The 18,596-nt window shown below is 34.5% G+C and overlaps 1 protein-coding gene and 1 pseudogene across 1 annotated transcript; one reads left to right on the top strand and one right to left on the bottom strand.

Annotated features, from left to right (window-relative positions):
- Window positions 1-1,090: 1,090 nt before the first annotated feature.
- LOC123394009 (heat shock transcription factor, Y-linked-like) lies at window positions 1,091-3,229 on the bottom strand. The gene is made up of 2 exons (XM_045087434.1): window positions 2,621-3,229; window positions 1,091-1,876 (listed from the first exon to the last, which is right to left on the bottom strand). Exons 1-2 carry the CDS (start codon window positions 3,131-3,133, stop codon window positions 1,184-1,186), a joined length of 1,206 nt encoding a protein of 401 aa, XP_044943369.1. The 5' UTR covers window positions 3,134-3,229; the 3' UTR covers window positions 1,091-1,183.
- Window positions 3,230-17,819: 14,590 nt separating this feature from the next.
- LOC123394030 lies at window positions 17,820-17,947 on the top strand (annotated as a pseudogene).
- The last annotated feature ends 649 nt before the right edge of the window (window positions 17,948-18,596 follow it).

Genomic DNA, 18,596 nt, shown 5'->3' with positions numbered 1-18,596 from the left:
ACTGGATGTGGTGCAAAAATAATGAATACTGTTATGCTGAAAATAAATTAAAAAATAAAATACAAAAATACAAAAAAAAAAGTATCCGACATTTTCTCTACACTTCACCAGGTCTAACAGCAGCAGTGTCTGAAAGATGACGGCATGTTGGTTTCTGCATGCCACATATTGAGATATGTTTAAGTCATTTGATTAATTGTTATAAGACTAATTTAAGTTTGTAATTAAAATATCTTCTTAATAAAAGTTTTTAAAATAAAATAAAATAAAATAAAATAAAAGGCATCCATAACAGCATAAGGAATTAAGCCTGGAGTAGGCTGTGAATGGAATCAGAAAGCAACATAAATGTATCCATTAAAAAAAAATTAAATGTGCATTAACAAAGGGGAGAAAATAAAAGCACAAACTGGAATGTTTTGAGATCACTATGGTAAGAGAGGCCTCTGATAATGCCACTTGTAAAATTACACGTTTTGATGGATGCAGTCCATGACTGTAGCATGTGATAACATAATGGTTGCTACACTGGTAAGAGTGTTATATATTCCAATATGAATGTATTTTTTAATGAAGACCACCTTTGCCAACTAAAATCCAAGGGCTTTCCTAAATAACTGTGAGAATATGAGATAATATTAAATACTGTGTATTTGTCTTTTCTAAATTTTATTTATATTTCATTCACTTCCATATCAATTTTAGGAGTTTATTTATTGGAGAGTGCACAAGCATGGAGGGAGAGAAAGAGAGGAAGAAGCAGATACCCCACTGAGCAGAGAGCCTTGTGTGGAACTCTATCCCAGCACCCTGGGATCATGACCTGAGCCAAAGGCAGATGCTTAACTGACTGAGTCACCCAGGTGCCCTTTTCCATATCATTGTAATTTATGCCCTAATTTGATTCATCCTGGACTATTTCAGAAATTACTTAACTTCAATTTCTTTTTTTCCTATGCTCCCATTCTTTTTTAAACATAACTTATTTAGGTTGCACTTCAAATGTTAAATTACAAAAAATACAATACATAATAATTTTACTCTATTTCAAAAAATAACGATAATGAAACCATGAAGATGAACATGTAATTTTATTGTTCAGATAAGAGAATCACCAATGTGTGGTCATTTGCCAACAAGTGATAATCTTTGTTATCTTGCATAATGATAGTCTTTTGATAGATCAGTTATAATTAGTTTGATGTGCATATGATGGAGAGGGTTGATGAGTTGACCTTGAAAGTGAGGCAGTAGAAGTATCAGCTATCATTGGTATTGTGAACCATGGGTTGCCTGCTGGTTGCAGGTTAGAAAAACGAGCCTCACTAGCTGACAAATCAGCATATCTAGTTGAAAAAGTAGAAGGCTCCACCATTGTTCCAAAATAACTACTCTGTAAGGGAGATATGATATGGTACTGAGATGTAGAAGTTGTAGTTGTAACAAAGTTTACAATGTGGCCATTTGCTTGAGTGTAGCTGCTATGTGAGTGCATGTGAAAAGTGGTCAACTGGTTTAAAACAGCATGTTGTTCCATTCCAACTTGTTCCGATGGTCTGATTGGTCTGACTGATGTTGTTGCAGGAGAAAAATCACTTCTCATGGGGGAAGTTGTAGCAATTCTCTGGCTGGGAGAAGGCTTCCTTATTAGAGGCAGATTTAAATTGGTGGAGTTTGAACATACCCTTTCTCCACTAGTTTTAGCAACAAAACCAGAATTAAGACTGTCCACATTATCCCCTCCTTTGCAGGATTTCTTGTTGATATCTTGAACTAGTGATACTGCAGAAGCATTTTTAATTCCGACTCTTCTTTTCATTCTTACTAAAAGTTGGGGGCAGCCTCGTTTAAAATTTGGATTATGATAGAACTGTAACTAAAACCAAAGAAGAAAGTTACTAAGTGACATTCCCAACCAATATAAAAGATAAGATAACATGTAAAATCTGACTTCTTTCATCATACAAAGACATCTAATAATATATGTACTATTATATTTTTTAAAATTTACTTACTGGAAACAAACATTTAATTATCGTTTGTGAAAATCTGTTATATATTTACAAGTAACAGTGAATAGCGGTTTAAGTGGCTTCAGGACCTTATTTAAATAGAAGTTCATTCTAAGGGTCAAAGATACCAGCAAAATTTCTTATAACCCTGAAAGCTTCATGCATAAGCTAGCCTCATTTTTTTTTCTTCTTTTTTCTTTTAATTAATTTTTAAAATTTCTTTTTGGTGTTCCAGAATTCATTGTTTATGTACCACACCCAGTGCTCCATGCAATACATGCCCTCCTTAATACCACCAGGCTCATGCAACCTCCCACCCATCTCCCCTCCAAATAGCTCAGTTTTTTTCTCAGTCAACAGTCTCTCATGTTTCACCTCCCCCTCCAATTTCCCCCAACTTCCTTCTCTCCAACTCGCAAGGTCCTCCATATTATTCCTCGTGCTCCACAAATAAGCAAAACTGTATGACAATTGATTCTCTAGCCTCAATTTTTTAAAAAATTAGAAATTTAAAAATCTGACTTTAGGCTATATATATGACTGTACTTACTGCTATACAAAGTAAAATCGTATATATTCTTTATTTAAGTAATAACATTTTTAAATACCTTGCTTAAAACAGAGACTTCTTTTTCCTCTGCTAGAAAGTCAGCCAAAGAAGCAGATCTTTGAAAACTCTGTCGCATTTTACTAAATCCATAAAGATTAAGCTGGCGAACTAAACTCTTCATACTTCCAGTTTCAAATATTCTGAAAGGAGCCTTTCTCTCCAAAACTTCTTTCTTGAAAAGTTCCTCATCAATCACTATAGAAGTTCCCTTGTCATCCCACCAAATTGACTTGAATTGATCACTTTCAACTATTTTCCAAAGTTTTCTGGGAAAGGTCAGAGAAAGAAAATCATTATCTTCATCTGGTTCAGAGACACAGAAAGTGTAACGTGGTCTTTTTATCAAGGATCCTCCTGACAAGGCTTGAAAAGCATTTTCTTCAATCATAGACCTCAGGTCCACATCTCCAGTGAATGTGTGATCACACAAAGGAGAGCTAATGGAGGCTGCGGAACCAGTCGATCCATTTTTAAGAGAATCATCTTGAATTTCTGAAGAAACATGTGCCATCTCAAATAAGTTTTCCTTCAGCTATGTTTCTCATCTGCATGGTTTTGAACACTGCAGCTTCAAATGCTACTTTGGCTGGCCTACACAGATAAACTATTCAGACCATCACAATGGCCCACCACCCAAGTTGTTGTGACATCACAAGATCTTGGTCTCCTAGCAATTCAAGGATAACATTCAGCCAGAGTGTTTCCCTTTGAAATTCATTCAGTTAAAAATAAAATACTTAAACTTATGTAGACAATGACCAAAAAAACAAGATCTATAAAATCTAATTTTTACAAAAATTTTTAATGAAATAAATACATAATTATAGTTAGCCCCTGAAATAAAATTATAATAATTATAATTATTCCTTCTAAACACACTCAAACTAGGTTGATACAAACAACATAAAACCTGATAAAGGAAAGCTGCAAAAAATGAGTAAACAAAAGATTTAAAATATCCTGACAATTTGGAATTTAAATCTGTGTAACTTGTATATAAAGAAAGCATAGCCACTGAGACCACAAATTAGTGGTTGCCCTGGGCCAGGTGAGAGGGGAATGGAAAATTTTGTTTTAAAGTATTCCTTCTTGGTCGCCTGGGTGGCTCAGTGGGTTAAGCCGCTGCCTTCGGCTCAGGTCATGATCTCAGGGTCCTGGGATCGAGTCCCACATCCGGCTCTCTGCTCAGCAGGGAGCCTGCTTCCTCCTCCTCTCTGCCTGCGTCTCTGCCTACTTGTAATCTCTCTGTCAAATAAATAAATAAATCTTAAAAAAAAAATAAAAATAAAGTATTTCTTCTTAAGATGTTGAAAATGTTTAAAAAATAGAGATGTAATATGATACAACCTTACAAAGATACAAATGTCCCTGAATTGTATATTTGAAAGTGGTTATTTTCATATAATGTGTATTTTGCCTCAATTTTTTTTACAGTACCCTGGATCCATTGTTACCACTGCCTAAAATAAAATGTATTGAGGCTTCTGAATATAGAGTTAACTTATCTGTTTATCTTTTGTAAGTAGTCTGTGTTAAATAGTATCGAATATATTTCATAATCCTATTAGTGGAATAAATATGATTTTGTTTAGTATGTCTATAAATATCTGTTAGATAGGAAGTAAAATATTTTAAGAGATGTCAAGAGATCTACCATGAATGACATTCTAAACAGTGGAGATTAAAAAAAAAAGGACAATATTATAAGTAAAATCTATTTTACGCTCCCCTGAATCATGGCAAAATTGCTTTTATTGCAACAGTCAAGGTATTTTTGTAAAAAGATTATGTGGAATAATCTTTGTGCCTAAGAAACAGAACATATATTGGTAAGGCAATCTTAATTTTGAATAAAAAGTTCCCTTTCTGGGGCACCTGGGTAGTTCAGTGCGTTCAGCTCAGGTCATGATCCCATGACCCTAAGATCAAGCCCCACATCCAGGCTCTCTGTTCAGCAGGGAGCCTGCTTCCCCCCTCTCTGTCTCTGTCTGCCTTTCTGCCTACTTGTGATCTTTGTCTATCAAATAAATAAATAAAATCTTTTTAAAAAAGTTTCTCTTTCTGCCTACCAATAACCATACTGCATCTACACTAACAATTTCTGTGGGTACATAGTGTAATACTGAGACTGCTTTGTCTTTTCAATATGTGTAGAAGAAATTAATTACTTTTACAATTTCCATATTTTATCATGCTTAGAAAGAGATATCAATGCTAGGAGGATATCTTAGTTTAATATACTTTTAAATCCAGAATTTAAGTATTAACAGTAAGTAATAAACATTTTCACATAAGTAAATACTTCAAAAAAAACCCTCTCTCTCTCAAATAAATAAATAAAACATCTTTAAATAGAAAAAAAAAAGAAAAAAGATAATCCCTCTAGATGCAGGCTCATGAATTTTGACAATTATTTCATTCAAATATTTTTTGCAAAATTGTAAAGATTTGTATTTACATTCCAGGCATTCCTTAATTTCCCACATGCAGTTTTTGTTGGGGGCTTAGTGATTATCTATGGCTACAAACAATGGGGTGTATATGTAGAGAAAGCAGCGAGTTAATGGGAGGAACAGAAAACAGATTTCACATTAAATATAGAAAAGTTTTATTAAGTAGGGAGAAAGAAGAGTTTGGGGATTTTAGGGAAAGTTAACTTACTCAATTTTCATCTAACTCTGAATTTTAAACCTCACTTCCATAAAGATAAGAGAAATAAACAATTTTATCTGGAATGCATAATTATAATAGGTTGTGTCTTAGCTATATAGAAGAATAAAATTTCTGTCTTTGCAATCTCATTATCACTTAACATGTGATGCACTGCACATTCTACCTGATTAATTCTTATTCTATAACAAAATTGTTTTCTTTCTTCTTGGTCTTTGTGAAGAGGTTTTATAGATTGGATATAATTATATTCCTCCTATATGTGTTATGATTTTGTTTGATTGTTTGGTTACATTGTTTTTTAAAAGATTTTATTTATCTATCTATCTATCTATCTATCTATTTATTTTATTTGATAGAGACACAGTGAGAGAGGGAGCCTAAGTCGGGGGACTGGGAGAGGGAGAAGCAGGCTTCCTGTTGAACAGGATCCCAGGAACCTGGTACCAGGACCTGAGCCGAAGTCAGATGCTTAAAGCCTGAGCCACCCAGGCACCCCTTGTATGTGTTATGTTTAACCTGGAGACTACATGAAAAGGTGCAAGCAGATGAGAGAAGGTTACATTTACAAAATGAAATAGGAGACAGGAATGGGTACATTCAAAGGAGGTGAGTAAAGCCCGTCCTTTCTGTAAGGAGGGGCTCCCTGTTCAACAGGAAGCCTGCTTCTCCCTCTCCCAGTCCCCCGACTTAGGCTCCCTCTCTCACTGTGTCTCTATGAAATACATACATACATACATACATACATACATACATAAAATCTTTTAAAAAACAATGTAACCAAAGAGATTTCAGGTTGAAAATAAAATCATTTATGGTTTGAAGACATTCCAAAACTGGAGGACAGCAAATAAGGAGCAGCTCCAACAGCTCTTTTTTAGTGGTTCTAACTATCCCATTCTCTGCCTGAACCCAGATATTTTGCAATAATTGTATCTGTCATAAATCTGCTGACTTCAGGCTTTGTTTTTCTGAAGGCTTAAAGCTAGAGACTCCCTCAACTGATTCTGATAATGAGAAAAGAGAACATGCTCATGAGCAGTCTCAGGTTGGGCAGTGGTTAATGTATCACAAATTTTGTAGTTAATAATTATTGGAAAGATGAATAGTTTTTAAATTTTTAAGCTAAATCTCAACCAAAGTGGAAGAAATGAACTGTATTTTGAGTTATTCAGCTGCTTTGTGCTACAGGCTATGTGAAATAAACAAGTGCACCCATGTACAATTGGAATTCCACTGCTCTGTGGCTCTTCTCTCTAGCTTTACACTTTAATTTTTTTAGACTGTCAATGACCTACTTTTGAATTCTGAGGCCCTATAGTATGTATATCTTTTCACAGGTGTTTTCTAAAAATAAACATTATAGATCAGCTTATGCCTTCTGAGGAGAGAGGAATAGATTGGGCTGGGAGAAAGGTATAATCTTTAATAACAAATTTGTTTTGTGGATTTCTGGGGAGAAAATGGATTTCATTTCTTACAATGTTCATTTCTTTCTTCCCATAAGCTCAGAAATTCAGTTTTCTCCAATTATTTACTCATATCTTTTTTTATGATTTTCACCTACTTTTATAATATCTTATTTCTCCCTCTTCTCATCTACTCTTCTCTATTTTTGTCCTCTTCCCTTTTTTTCTTATACATGTAGTCACTGTGTATTTAATAATCATTTAAAATAAGATCCTCCTTGGGTGCCTGGGTGGCTCAGTAGGTTAAGCCTCTGCTTTCAGCTCAGGTCATCATCTCCGGTCATGATCTCAGGGTCCTGGGATGGAGCGCCACATCGGGCTCTCTGCTCAGTGGGAAGCCTGCTTTACCCCTCTTTCTGTCTGCCTCTCTGCCTGCTTGTGATCTCTGTCAAATAAATAAAATCTTAAAAATAAATAAATGAATAAAGATCCTTCTTTTGCTAACGTTGTATCTTTATCTTACATTATTTCAAAAGAACATTTTTATGACACCTTTGGGTGAATAATTACATCATCTGCAAATGACCATTTCATACTTCCATGTTTACACATACTTCATAAGTAGATATAATGTTTCATTCTCTTCTGTCTTCTGTAGTTATAAGTACAGTGCATTTTGTATCTTCTCCTTTTGACATATGCTCTCTCTTTTGAGAAATTACAATTGGTTGTTTCATATGTAATCCTTTTGATCCATGCATTATGATAATGTCTCCTTTCATATTTCTTTTCTTTTTTTTTTAAAAGATTTTATTTATTTGACAGACAGAGATCACAAGTCAGTGCTGAGGCGGGCATAAAGAGAAGAGGAAGCAAGGCTCCCCGCTGAGCAGAGAGTCTGACCTCAGGCTCGCTCCCAAGACCCCGGGATCATGACCTCAGCAGAGGTTTTAATCCACTGAACCACCCAGGTGCCCCTCCTTTCATATTTCTTATAGATCAGCTCTGCTAATAAGAAATTTATTCCATTTTTTATTTGGGTATATCTATGTGACCACTCCCAGAGGTCACTCACAATTACTAAATTTCTCCTCAGAATTTCACCCACTGATTTTAGCAGCATTTTTAAACTAGAAAGTCCGATTCCAGAACATGCTGTGGAACATCAGTTGATCATGTATCATTAGAAAGTAACCTATGCTATCCCCAGTATTTTGCTCTGAAATCTACTTTGATATTAATATGACTACCCAGCTCTTTTATGATTAATACATTTATGAATTTTCCATCCATTTACTGGTGTTTTATTAATTAATCTTTATTGATTATCTTTGTTTTCTTATTTATTTTTTAAAGCTATTTATTTACTTATTTATTTAAGATAAAGAGCACAAGGTGGGAGGCAATAGAGTCAGAGGGAGAAGCGGATTCCCCACTGAGCAGGAAGCCAGATGTGGGGTTCTATCCGAGGACCCTGGGATCATGACCTGAACTGAGGCATATGCCCAACTGACTGAGCCACCTAGATACTCCCTTTCTTTTCTTACTTAATGTGTATTTCTTGCAGGCAGCACTTAATTAGAGCTTATTTTTTAAAATCCAGTCCAATAAGCTGTGCCCCTTTATCAGGGCATATAAATCATTTACAATTAATATACTTATTAATGTTTTCTATGTACCCTACCAAGTACTTTTTATTCCACTTAATCTCTTTTGTTGGCTTCTCAGCTATAACTATCTTATTGTTACTGTTTTGAGTTAGTAATACACATTTTTACTTATCATAATCTACCTTCAAGGGATATTATACCTCTTCATGTACAGTACAAGCATCTGAAAATTATATAGTTCCTTTCTTCTCTTACCAGTCTTTTTCTATCATTATGCATTTTTAAAATTTCTTTTCAGCATAACAGTATTCATTGTTTTGCACCACACCCAGTGCTCCATGCAACCCATGCCCTCGATAATACCCATCACAAGGCTCACCCAATCTCCCATCCCCACCCCTTCAAAACCCTCAGATTGTTTTTCAGAGTCCATAGTCTCTCATGGTTCACCTCCCCTTCCAATTTCCCTCAACTCCCTTCTCCTCTCCATCTCCCCTTGTTCTCCATGCTATTTGTTATGCTCCACAAATAAGTGAAACCCTATGATAATTGACTCTCTCTGCTTTACTGATTTCACTCAGCATAATCTCTTCCAGTCCCATCCATGTTGCTACAAAAGTTGGGTATTCATCCTTTCTGATGGAGGCATAATACTCCATCATGTATATGGACCACATCTTCCTTATCCATTCGTCTGTTGAAAGGCAACTTGGTTCTTTCCACAGTTTGGTGACCATGGTCATTGCTGCTATAAACATTGGGATACAGAACTACATCTGTATCATTGGAGTAAATATCCAGTAGTGCAATTGCAGGGACATGGGGAAGTTCTATTTTTAAATTTTTAAGTAATCTTCACACTGTTCTCCAAAGAGGCTGCACCAACTGCATTCCCACCAACAGTGTAAGAGGGTTCCCCTTTCTCCACATCCTCTCCAGCACATGTTGTATCCTGTCTTGTTAATTTTGGCCATTCTAACTGGTGTAAGGTGGTATTTCAGTGTGGTTTTCATTTGAATCTCCCTGATGGCTAGTGATGATAAACATTTTTTTCATGTGTCTGATAGCCATTTGTATGTCTTCATTGGAGAAGTGTCTGTTCATGTCTTCTGCCCATTTTTTGATATGATTATCTGTTGGGTGTGTATTGAGTTTGAGAAGTTCTTTATAGATCCTGGATATCAACCTTTTGTCTGTACTGTCATTTGCAAATATCTTCTCCCATTCCATGGGTTGCCTCTTTGTCTTCTTGACTGTTTTCTTTGCTGTGCAGAAGCTTTGATGTTGATGAAGTCCCAAAAATTCATTTTTGCTTTTGTTTCCTTTGCCTTTGGAGACCTATCTTGAAAGAAGTTTCTGGAGCTGATATCAAAGTGGTTACTCCCTATATTCTCCTCTAGGATTCGGATAGATTCCTGTCTCACTTTGAGATCTTTTATCCATCTCAAAGTTATATTTGTGTACAGTGTAAGAGAATGGTCGAGTTTCATTCTTCTACATATAGCTGTCCAGTTTTCCCAGCACCTTTTATTGAAGAGACTGTGTGTTTTCCACTATATATTTTTTCCTGCTTTTTCGAAGATTAATTGACTATAGAGTTGAGGGTCCATATCTGGGCTCTCTACTCTGTTCCACTGGTCTATGTGTCTGTTTTTATGCCAGTACCATGCTGTCTTGGTGATCACAGCTTTGTAGTAAAGCTTGAAATCAGGTAATGTGATGTCCCCATTTTTATTTTTGTTTTTTAAGATTTCCTTAATGATTTGGGGTCTCTTCTGATTTCATACAAATTTTTGGATTTTTTGCTCCACCTCTTTGAAGAATACCAGTGCAATTTTGATCAGAATGGCATTAAAAGTATAGATTTCTCTAGGCAGTATAGACATTTTAACAATGTTTATTCTTCGATCCAACAGTATGGGATGGTCTTCCATCTTTTGGTGTCTTCTTCCGTTTCTTTCATGCGTGTTCTGTAGTTCCGGGAATATAGATCCTTTACATCTTTGGTTAGGTTTATTCCGAGATATCTTATGGTTCTTGGTGCTATATTAAATGGAATTGATTTTCTATTTCCCTTTCTGTATTTTCATTGTTAGTGTATAAGAAAGCCACTAATTTCTGTACATTGACTTTGTATCCTGCCATGTTGCTGAATTGCTGTATGAGTTCTAGTAGTTTGGCAGTGGAATCTTTTTGGTTTTCCATATAAAGAATGTCATCTGCGAAGAGAGAGAGTTTGACTTCTTCATTGCCAATTTGGATACCTTTTATTTCTCTTTGTTGTCTGATTGCTGTTGCTAGGACTTCTAGTACTATGTTGAACAAGAATGGTGAGAGTGGGCATCCTTGTTGTGTTCCTGATCTCAATGGGAAGGCTGCAAGCTTTTCCCCATGGAGGATGATATTTGCTGTGGGTCTTTCATAGAGAGATTTTATGAAGTTTAGGAATGTTCCCTCTATCCCTTTCCTTTAAAGAGTTTTAATCAGGAACAGATGCTGGATTTTGTTTAATGCTTTTTCTGCATCAATTGAGAGGACCATGTGGTTCTTCTCTCTTCTCTTATTATCATACTGTATTTTACTTTTCATTATATACCCACAGTACATCACTATTATTTTTCTTTCTTTTTTCATTGCTATTATTTCTGTTTCAATAATCAACACTCAGATTTAGACTGATGAAAAAAATTTTACAAATTTACTCAAGTACTTAGCATTTTCATCTTTGTCCTTTTGTGTAGATCCACTACCTATTTGTACCATTTTATTAATCAATTAATAAAGTAGTTTGCTGGTAGAATAAAAATACCAAAACTTTATTAAAATCTTAATATTTTAACTTTTAAAAGTTATGATTATTTAGCAATAAAAAATGAAAACAAATAGTAGAGTCATGTCTTAAAACTAAACTCTGATCTTTTATCTTAAGATCTTATTTATTTATTTATTTATTTGAGAGAGGGAGCAAGGGGAGGAGCAGAGAGAGAGGAATAGACTCTATGCTGAGTGTGGAGCCTGATGTGGGGCTCCATTTTAGGACTCTGATATCATGACCTGAGCAGAATCCAAGTCAGATGTTCAACTGACTGAGCTATGCAGGCATCTCTAAACTTTCTTATCTTATTAAAATGTTTAACTATACATAGCTAGTGTATATTTTATTGAAATAGAAAACAAACACCATAAAGCTTAACAAGTTACAACTTCAAATTTTTTTTTATAGAAAATTGCAGTCTTAGGTTTTCCAGATAGGTACTCCCCGAGTCAGAACTAAGTCTCTCAATGATTATTTTTATTTTAGGAACTTTTGAATTCCAAATTCTGAGGGAGAATGTTTCAGTGAAATTCCTTCTTGTTATCTGTTTAATTAATATCTGTTACAGAGAAATGTAGGATAAAAATATGTGTTGTGTTTATTTCTTACCTACTAAATCTTAAGTATTACTCATAATCAAGACTTGAAAAAATTATTGATTCATTGTAGCAATTTATTGTCAATATATCTGGTAGATCAATACATTTTGTTTATTAATTTATACTAATTTACTTTACCAAATTAGTCAATACCAACCAAATACTTAGACTCAGGTTATCTGAGATACTTAAATATTACAGTACTCTTCAGATAATGTTATAATTATTTTAAATCTTCTTTTACTGATAGCTTTCTTTTTTTAAAGATTTTTTTAAACTGGGTGTTATACACAACTAATAAATTGTTTAACACTACATCAAAAACCCATGTACTATATGTTGGCTAATTGAACATAATAAAAAAAACAATATAAATAAAATAAAAGATTTTTTATTTATAAAAGATTTTTTATTTTATTTATATTGTTATTTTTTTATTATGTTCAATCTCTACACCCACTATGGGGATCAAACTTACAACCCCAAGATCAAAATCATATGCTCTTCCAACGATGCCAGTCAGGTGCCCCATTAGTGATAATATTCTTAAATTTTGCTGTGCATTTGTAAATAGAAATTTCTAGAATGGAATGAAGCAAAGTTGTTAAACATCCCCTCTTGTGCCCCAGATTAAACCAGTGATACTATAGAAAATATATTATTTGCTAATATTGGTGTATGGTGATTTGGGGTTGAAAAAGTGATCTTTAAGGGAACCCTAAGTGTTAATAGCACTTAGTTATGTTTATCTTGCTCTCTTAAACTTTATATAATACTTACATTTTTAAAAATCTACGTACATTGAAAATTATATTTTTTATTGATTTGGTATAATTATTTTATGTTTTAAACTCTGACTTTTTAAATGGAAGAAGTTTTCATCACAAGATAGGTATATTCATTGAGGGGTAAAACTTGCAATCCACTTATGAAGTATTTCTAGTACTTGTTAAGTTTTTATAATCTATACCTGTGAATGACATTTCAGATGTTATATTAAATATAGTTTTAAAAGCCAATGTATTATTTACCTACTCAATACTATCTTTTCATGTTTATTGAATTATTTCCTAGATATTATACTGCTAAATGATTTGTTCTAAAATAATGATAGTGATGAAAGAATGTTCTTCAAATATTATGTACTAAAAAGTGGTAGCCAGGAAGTACTGGTATGTACCAGTATGTAGTGATCATGGCCCAAGAAGATACATAGCCTTGTTCCCCAACAAAGACATTTGAATTAGCAATGATGTATGGAACCACAATACCTTTATCAGAACTCTAGAGTCTAGATGAGAAGCTACAACATCCAGGCCAGTGTAAAGTCAGGAAAAAATTCCAGGTAAAGGTGTAGAACATAGCCTTATTTTGTGTCCTGGGCTGTGTTCATACCTCCAGGTGGCACAGTAGGATACAACCAGCAGGAAACATCTCACTCAAGGCTTCTTCCATCAAAATGTAGCCAACATTCTGATTTGTCTGGTAGCTGCTTAGGGAATGATTTCCATCTCACCTGACTGGAGCATTGACAGACTACTGGCCTGGTGATGGTCATAGTTGGGAAGACATTAAAAATAGAGGCAGGCACCATCTCATTTCAAAACTGCATATAGTTCTGCAGGCAGACATCAAGAGGAGCAAGAGATCAGAAAAGGCTTGAGAGATCCTATGACCTCTAGGTGGAGTGATGGATGAGTCTTCCCTTACAGGAAAGCCAGGAGAAGCGGTTGGTTTTTCAGATGCCTAATTCTCAGCAAAAATTACAGTGTATATTAAAAAGAGGGAAGCATGATAATCAGTTTAACAAAATGAAACCCCAGAAATCAACCTTGAAAAATCTCAGTTCCCAAATTACCTCATAAAGAATTTAAAACAACTATCTTAAAAATACTCAGTGACCTAAAGAAAATACAGACAACTAAATGAAATCAGGATATGGCATATAACTGAAGTAAGAATCAAAAAAATTCTAGATATAAGGAATATAATAATTGAACTGAAAAATTCACTGGAGTGTTCAATAGCAGTTACAATCAGATAGAAAAATTAGTGAATTTGAGATTGGTCATTTGAAATAATTGAATGAGAGGGGTGCCTGGATGGCTCAGTGGGTTAAGCCTCTGCCTTCAGTTCGTGTCATGATCTCGGGGTCCTGGGATGGAGTCCCGGATCAGGCTCTCTGCTCAGTGGGGAGCCTGCTTCCCCCTCTTTCTCTTCCTGCCTCTTGCCTACTTGTGATCCCTCTCTGTCAAATAAATTAAAAAGAATATTTTTAAAAAAGAATAAAATAATTGAATGAGAAATGCAAACACAAGAATGAAGTAAAAGAGAGCCCAGGGCTAAGGGGAATTGGGAAGTGGATCAATATATCCATTATATATCTAATTATATGTGTGTGCTCTATATGTATATAGGTATATATAAAATATTTCTAATCTAGTTGTACCTGATTATGTAATAAATGTATTTATATATGTATCTAATTATATATTATTAAATTCACATGTACAAATATACAGTTATGCGTTTAATATTTATATGTTAACTATAAATATTAGATATATAATGTGTATATTGTGCTGTTGCAATATAGAAGGAAAGACAGAAAGCACAGAAAACTTACTTGAAGAAATAATAGCCAAGCATCCCAAATATGAGGAAGGAGATGGTCATAGAATTCAGAAAGTTTATACTCTATGCAGAATAAATCCAATGGGATGCCAAACAGTATAATAAAACTATTGGAAGTCAAGAAATAATCTTGGAAGCAGCAAGAATAAAACAATCCCTCACACACAAATAAGATTCCATAAAATTATTAGTGGGTTTCTCAGCAGAAACCTTGTCATGCAGAAGGCAGTAGTTTCTGTTTATGACTCACGTTGTTAACAGTTTAGAATAGGATGATATAACTTGAAGCATATAGAAAATCAATGAAACACAAAGGAAGGCAGTAAGAGAGGAAAAGAGGGACAAAAGGCTAAAAAATGCTTAGAAAATAAATAACAAAATAATAATATCAGTACTTTCCTGTCAGTAATTACTTTAAATGAAAATAGATTAGACTCTGTGATCAAAGACTCCTACAACTAGCCAACAAAAACAATAAAAATCAAATTACCTGTCAAAGAATGCATAAAGGACTTGAATAGATATTTCTCCAAAGATAAAACACAAATGTCCAACAACAACAAAAAAGTGAAAAGATGCTCAGCAGTACTCATAATCAGATAAATGCAAGTGAAAACCACAATGAAATATCTCAGAAACTTAGGATGACTCCTGTAAAACAAAATAAAAGAGACAGTGACAAGTTGAGGATGTGGAGAAGTTGGAACACTTGTCTCTACTGTTCATGGGGTTATAAAACTGTGATGAAAAACCACATGGAGATTTCTTAAAATTAAAAACATGACTACTTTTAACATACTTAGTGAATTGGATATTTCAAATTCCCAATGTGCTTTCCTTAGTATTAAAATCTACAGTATTAAAGACATCTTTAAGACAAAGAACAGAGTGAAAAAATTATTCTCACATAATAATTATTTTTGTGGAAGGGGTAGTTTCTAACCTAATGATTTTCTAACCTAGGTCATATTTGATCAGGCAATGGAATTAAGGTGTTTATTTGTTGTAATAAGAGTAAAGTAGTTCATATAGCAGCTTGTCAGAGACAAATTAGAATAAACCACCTTATAAGGAAATTACTGAAGAAAGAGTATGCTACCTAGAATTAGCTCTAAGACAAAAAGTTGTGAAAACTGAGTGGACACTAAATTTTAGGAGTGAAATAAAGATTATTTCACAATAATGAAAATGAATTAATTAAGGGATATGGACTAAAAACAAACTGTGTCATGACTTTGATGAATATAAACAATTCTTAAGTGTGAAGTATAGTATGTTTGAAGTGTTTTTTGTTCTTTGGTTTTTTAACAAAAATAAGGGGGAAAAATTCCTGGGGGAAAAAAAAACCAACAAAACAACCACGCTAGTTAACCTGTCTTGTGGGACTTAAATAAAATGTAGTTGGGAAGGAGGAAAATTTCCCAGTTTAATCAAATGAGTATATTTATATTCCACAGATTTTGGTATACCTACCTATCTGTATATTTGATGAGGGAGCAGGAGGCTGGCTGAGGACAAAGCAAAAGCTGGCGCCTTGCACCCCCTCTTCACCCGCTCCCCTCCATATGTGTAGCATTCCTCAGGCACCCTCTGACTGCCATAAAACGATAAATAGTTAACTTGCAGGGATCGAAATCCTGCAGAACAGGAATCTCCCTTGCTCTACAAGATGTCCTAGAGACCTAAACAGAGAGGTTACCTTATCAATAGCACAAATTTCCAGAGGCAAATAACTCTCGGTTCCTGAAGCCCTAATGTCTCCCTCCCACCATAAACTGGAGGAGACTGGAGTAGAAAGGAATGTAAATGATAGCCAGATCATAATGCCCCACCAAGAATCCCCCATTATCTTGATGTTAGTGCCTGACCTAAAGACGACATTGATCAAGCCATAAGGGCAAAGACTCCCCCCGGCACCTTGTAGGCCCTCCCTAGCATGTGAGAACTCTGTCAAAATCTCCCATCCCTTCACCACCTCCCCCCAACCATGGGTTATATAACATGTCCACCCTCACAACCCAGGGCAGCAGCTCTTCCTGCCCATGGGTCCTGTCCCCATGCTTTAATAAACCACCATTTTGCACCAAAGATGTCTTAAGAATTCTTTCTTTAGTCGTCAGCTCTGAACCTCACCCCACCGAACCTGAGTTAGGTTCTGGAACTTCATCATATTTATATTTATTTTTTAAGGGAAATAGATTATTTTCCATAGGGATAACACTAGTGAAGTACAATGGAAGTAATGGTTTCAAGTATGTGAAATCTAATATATCAAAGCAACGTTAAGAATAGAATCTTAAATTAGATATTGTTTTATAAAAATAACAATGCATAAGAATAAAAGGAATACAATATTAAGAAGTCTTATATTATAAATAAAAAAATAAGGAGCCTAATGTCAAAAGCATTATAAAAAGTAACTGGGAGTAACTGGGTACAGATAGCAGGAAAATCAAATATTTTAGCACAACTGATCAATAGGTAAAATTTATGGAGTGTTATAAATATAGTTGAAAAAATTAGGCGATTACTGGAGGCTCAGATGTCACTGAGTTTTCAGTAGTTGCTTTACATTAAAATAAATTTTTTGGATGAGTTTTAAATTTTCCAGAAGGAAGATTTACTAGTGAAGAGAAATAATCCTCCCAAAACAAAGAAGTTTTCCTACAGTGGAAATAATTTTTGTTGATAAACTGTGAGAAAGCCTTAAATCCTTTATGGCATGTTATTCACTTCACTGTTAAAGAGGAGATTTATCCATTTTTTAGGCTAGTAAACACAGAAAAGTATTTTCCAGCAGCTAACTGGCATGTTGTTCTCTTGCCTCTTCTCAAAGCTTTTTGGTTATGGTAGGCTTTTAAGTTACATCAAGGCAAAGGAGAAAATAAAAGAAAATATGTTTGTCCTAGGTTATGAATAACAGACTGGATAAAATTTTCATGGTGTTACTGATTTATTCAAAATGGATTAATCAACTATGAAACCAAGAGCAACATGGATATGGCTTAAGTTCTACACCAAAGTTGATAAATATTTCATACAAAGTGAAAAATAAGATTTAAAATAATAGGAAAATATTAATAGAGAGGTAATAAATATGATATTAGGAAATCGGGTGAAACAGTAAAATAGTCTGGATGAGAGATGTTAATGACTAAAGTCAAAGGCAGAGACATGAAATTGGGAAGATTCTAGTATAAACATTCTGACCTATCATCCTCATCATCTGGATGTATAGCAGCCTTCTCATTTTTTCTGCTTTGTTTCCTTAATAATTTATTGCCCTCCAGTATCCAGAGGCATTCTTTTAAACTCTATTTCAAATTCTGCAATTTTGTCAGTATCCTTCAATTTCTCCCTAAGTGATGCAGGTCAGTATTTTAAAATAACAAATGAAGTGGCTGATAGTCCTTCAGTGGTATAGGTTGAATTGCTTGCTTTCCTTTAAAAGAGACATTGATGCTTTGCGAAGGGCAGTATTGTAGTCAATGAGGTTTATCTGAGGCATGATTGTTGCTAATTAAAATAGACATTGAAATCCTATCCATAACTTCAAAATGTAACCTTATTTGGAAATCTTACAGAAGATATATTGTTAGGAGGAGGTTATTAGGATGGGCCCTCAGATAAGATGGCTAATGTCCTTATGAAAAGGAGAAATTGGGACACATAGACACAAATAAAGGTAAAGAAGAATGCCATGTGATTACAGAAACAGACACTGGAGTGCTGAGGTTACATGCTAAAGACTGAAATTGCTGGGACCCACCAGAAGCTATAATAGTTAGGAATGGATTCTTTCCTAAAGAGTTTATAGAAGCATGGCTCTGTCAACACCTCAAACTTCTAACCTCCAAAACTGAGAAATTAAATTGTGTTTTTTCACCACCCAGTTTATGATATGGCAGCCTTAGCAATTTTTTATGCTCATTGTCCTCCCATATTTAATCTTCTTCTATTTTTACTATTATACTTTTTACTCTCCATGTAGTAAAAGTATCCCTATCTTTATGTATTTTGGTGCTGTCAAACTGCCTTCATGTTCTTCTGGAAGGAAACTTGTACATGCCTTTCTTCTAGTTTTTCTTAAAACTGACTTAGAATTTAGATCTTATTAAAAAAACAGTATGTCCTCAGAATAGGATTTCTTAAGCCTCTGCATATGAATTACTCTTTTCCCCAAGACTCTCACCTGGCTTTTAAAGTCACACACTTCACTCTACTCCTCCTACCTAAG

Source organism: Mustela putorius, unplaced genomic scaffold (genome assembly GCF_011764305.1).
Source record: "Mustela putorius furo isolate JIRA1106 unplaced genomic scaffold, ASM1176430v1.1 tig00001149_pilon_pilon_pilon, whole genome shotgun sequence".
In the NCBI taxonomy this organism is placed as follows: Eukaryota; Metazoa; Chordata; class Mammalia; order Carnivora; family Mustelidae; genus Mustela; species Mustela putorius.
Note: the sequence above shows the minus strand (reverse complement) of the source record. Positions and strands in the feature narration are given on the sequence as shown.

Excerpts from the sequence above, each read along its gene's own strand:
- LOC123394009 (XM_045087434.1), bottom strand. The coding sequence starts at position 3,133 with ATGGCACATGTTTCTTCAGAAATTCAAGATGATTCTCTTAAAAATGGA. Across the intron at positions 1,877-2,620 it reads AAGTCTCTGTTTTAAGCAAG|TTACAGTTCTATCATAATCC; the intron begins GTATTTAAAAAT and ends CTTTGGTTTTAG.